The following is a 3,931-nucleotide window of genomic DNA, read 5'->3' as shown; positions in this document are numbered from 1 at the left end:
TGCGGGTGACACGTAAAAGCACCCACTACACTCTCTGAGTGGTTGGCGTTAGGAAGGGCATCCAGCTGTAGAAACTCTGCCAAATCACACTGGAGCCTGGTGTAGCCATCCGGTTGCACCAGTCCTCAGTCAAATCGTCCAACCCATGCTAGCATGGAAAGCGGACGTTAAACGATGATGATGATGATGATGATTGCTTCCTAAATTGATCTGTTATTTTTTTTTCAGTGAAATATTGCATAACAAAACCTCTTCAAGGACATCACTGTTCTCTTGAATTCTCTTATCAAAAGCAATTGCAGCATCAGAAAGATCCATTACATATTGGTCATCGAGGAATGGGTTCTTCTTTTACACTTCCGTAAGTTGATCTTTGCTCTGTTTGACATTTTTATCTTTTACTGGCTTCAGTCATTGAACTACAGCCATGCTGGAGCACCATCTTGAAGGGTTTTAGTCAAACAAATCAGCCCCAATGCTTTTTCTTTTCTCTCATAGTTTTTCATATATGGTACTATTGTATGAGTTTCTTTTGTCAAACCATTAATTTATGGGGGGGCAATTTTAAATTTTCACTAGTGCTATCATCAACATCATCATCATTGTCATTTAACGTCTGCTTTCCATGCTGGCATGGGTTGGACGGTTTGACTGAAAACTGGTAAGCCAGGTAGCTACACCAGGCTCCAATCTGATTTGGCAAGGTTTCTACAGCTGGATGCCCTTCCTAACAGCAAACATTCCAAGAGTGTAGTGGGTGCTTTTTATGTGCCACCAGCATGGGTGCCATTGCTAGTGACACGTAAAAGGCACCCATGCCAGTGATGCATGAAAGATATGTAAAAGCACCCACTACACTCTGTGGAGTGGTTGGCATTAGGAAGGACACCTGATTGTAAAAACATAGCCAAAACAGACTGGAGCCTGGTACAGCTCTCTAGCTTATCAGTTACAGTTACAGTCAAACCATCAAAAATAGAAGCTAAATGATGGATTATGATGAAGGTGCTTACTGCCGGCTACATAACCAATACATGTGCAAACTGAATTTCTTCACAGATATTTCTTTGTTGGTTCCATGTGCTCTTAGAATTCAGATTATTTGGTCAAATGTAATACTTATTTATTTACATCATCATCATCATCATCATCATCGTTTAACATCCGCTTTCCATGCTAGCCTGGGTTGGACGATTTGACTGAGGACTGGTGAAACCAGATGGCAACACCAGGCTCCAATCTAATTTGGCAGAGTTTCTACAGCTGGATGCCCTTCCTAACGCCAACCACTCAGAGAGTGTAGTGGGTGCTTTTACGTGTCACCCGCACGAAAACGGCCACGCTCGAAATGGTGTCTTTTATGTGCCACCCGCATGCATTATTTCATAGCTTTAAGTGAGTGTTTATTTTTAAAACGACACTGTATAGTAGATGTGAGAGACCAGATCTGGCCAGCTTAAACATAAAACAGGTAGGAGAGTATTGTAGTTTGCTTGAAGCAGTGTATATTGTTTGTAAAGAATAAAAAGTTTTGAATGGTACAACAATGCACTATAATACAAAAAAATGGACTATATACCTGTTGTAATTTAGTTATCCATAGTCCGATGATGTTTCGGAATACAATTCCTTCTTCAGATATTCTTAGATGGAGTTGCTGCTATAATCGGTTTGGCGACTCCATCTAAGAATATCTAAAGAAAGAATTGTATTCCGAAATATCATCGGACTATGGATAACTAAATTACAACAGGTATTTAGTCCATTTTTTGTCTTATAGTGCATTGTTGTACTATTCGAAACTTTTTATTCTTTATAAAACAGGTAGAATATTTGGGCCTGATATGGTCAGCTTAAATATCAAAGGGTCAAATGGGATTCTGGTATTTACAATGGATGCTTTCATAAAATTGATATCAGCTATTTTGTATTTAATCCTTTTACTCCTCAAAGTATCAATTCTGTCCAAATGTAGACAGAATGCATAAAAGAGATGTGGTGTTACTTTTGACTAGAAATTTAATGTCTCAGTTTTCCTTTTATTCTAGCAATCCTCTGATGGAAAACACTATAGCTTCATTTTGTGCTGCTGGTCACTATGTAAGTATTATAGATTAGATTTTATCCTTTTATCAGAATGGCAATTATGTACAAATTACCATTGTGTTCTTTTCCTTTCTTTTTCACTTTTCTCTTGTTTTAGTCATTAGACTGTGACCATGCTGGGGTATCACCTTTAAGGATTTTAGTCAAACAGCTCAACCCCAGTGAGTGAGGTTGTTGCCAGTGCATTTGAGCGAAGTCGTTGCCAGTGCCGCTGGACAGGCCCTCGTGCCGGTGGCACGTAAAAGCACCCACTACACTCTTGGAGTGGTTGGCATTAGGAAGGGCATCCAGCTGTAGAAACCATGCCAGATAAGATTGAGCCTGGTGCAGCCTACTGGCTCAAACCATTGAACCTATGCCAGCATGGAAAATGGACATTAAACGATGATGATGATAAAATATATATATATAGGTTATGAGAGGTAATGGTGTCAATAAGACCCAAAGGTGTCAGGTAATGCTGAGTAAGTGCTATGGACAAACCATACTTAAGCTCTCGGTATGGGCGATTATGCAAATAAGGAGTCCAACACAGGTCATATAATCTATATTCCCAAATTCTTCATTCCAACAAATTACTACCCCTACCCCCCTCTCTCTGCCCCATCACTTAGGCTCTATCACTACATACCTGACACTCCTTTTCTTTTTACACTATTAAACCTCTCTCTCTCTATCAACCCTACCATTCTGTCTATCTGACACTCCTTTACTCTTTATCCTATCATCTTTTTATACCCTCATATCCATCTCTCTGTATCGCCCTCACCTCCCCATTCCTACTATCAATTTATCTTGACTGACCACTACTGGTACACTTTACCTCTCTTCATCTCTTTATTATCTCTCTCCTTATTTTTCTTTTTTTTTCTTTTTCTTTATTCCTCTCTTCCTGTTGTCGATTTGACCTTGCAAATACATTCCCTACTTTTAGGTCACTATAAATAAACTCTTGATTCAATAGCACTGTGTACAAACTCTATACTTGGAATGACCAATTTTAAATACTATTGGAACTTACATACAAGGTACAGGAATCTTATATGTATACCATTCTGCGTAAATAATGGAACTACAAATGCAATATCCCTGCATATCTCACATCTATTTTCATTCCTCTACTTCACTCTCTATTTCATATCTTATCTAAATTAACTATTGGCTAACCATTTTCTCACACCGTCTCTGATGAAGGGATATAAAAAATATCCTGGAAACAGCTGTAAGGCCTAATGTTCTAAAAATCTTCTTAGCCTTGGTTTTTTTATCTCATTCTGAAAAAAATTTTATATATATATATATATATGAGAAAGGTTAAGTTCAATTAGAACAGTTTTACTTTGGGGAGCCCAAAGTTAGATATCTAATAAAGATTCTTTATATTAAATTTGTAGCTTGCTACTGCAAGTATTTCATTAAAAATATGAAAATTTTACAAGTATAAGGTGTATTATAAGCATTTATAGAACACAGTCCTATATCAACTCGATAAGCAATTAAAGATGGAGAAGGGAAGATGTTAAAAGTTTGATAACATTTTAATCCATGCATACGATCGTTTCAAATGGTAACACCAACATGTAAGAAACACGGACAAGATTAATTTAATTATATATTACCATTCTCGTCAGTGCAAAAAATGAAGGAAACATCAGAAAAGTCGTGATTCTTCTGTTACAACTTTTCTGATGTTTCCTTTATTTTTTAGACTGACAAGAATGGTAATATATAATTAAATTAATAATAATTAATTTAATCTCTTCCATGTTTCCTGCATATTGGTGTTACCATTTGAAGCAATCATATACATGGATTAAAATGTTAT

The 3,931-nt window shown here is 37.0% G+C and overlaps 1 protein-coding gene across 4 annotated transcripts in view; it reads left to right on the top strand.

Moving 5' to 3' along the window:
• Window positions 1-3,931, top strand: part of LOC106879322 (glycerophosphocholine phosphodiesterase GPCPD1) — a 55,381-nt gene that overhangs the window by 36,784 nt on the left and 14,666 nt on the right. For all 4 annotated transcript variants that reach the window (XM_052973210.1, XM_014928828.2, XM_052973206.1 and 1 more), the window contains 2 exons: window positions 229-361; window positions 2,049-2,100. In XM_052973210.1, the coding sequence (XP_052829170.1) occupies window positions 229-361; window positions 2,049-2,100 (185 nt within the window). The remainder of the gene's footprint in view (window positions 1-228; window positions 362-2,048; window positions 2,101-3,931) is intronic.

This window comes from Octopus bimaculoides, chromosome 1, assembly GCF_001194135.2.
Source record: "Octopus bimaculoides isolate UCB-OBI-ISO-001 chromosome 1, ASM119413v2, whole genome shotgun sequence".
NCBI classification, from domain to species: Eukaryota; Metazoa; Mollusca; class Cephalopoda; order Octopoda; family Octopodidae; genus Octopus; species Octopus bimaculoides.
This window is presented reverse-complemented; position numbering and strand designations above follow the sequence as displayed.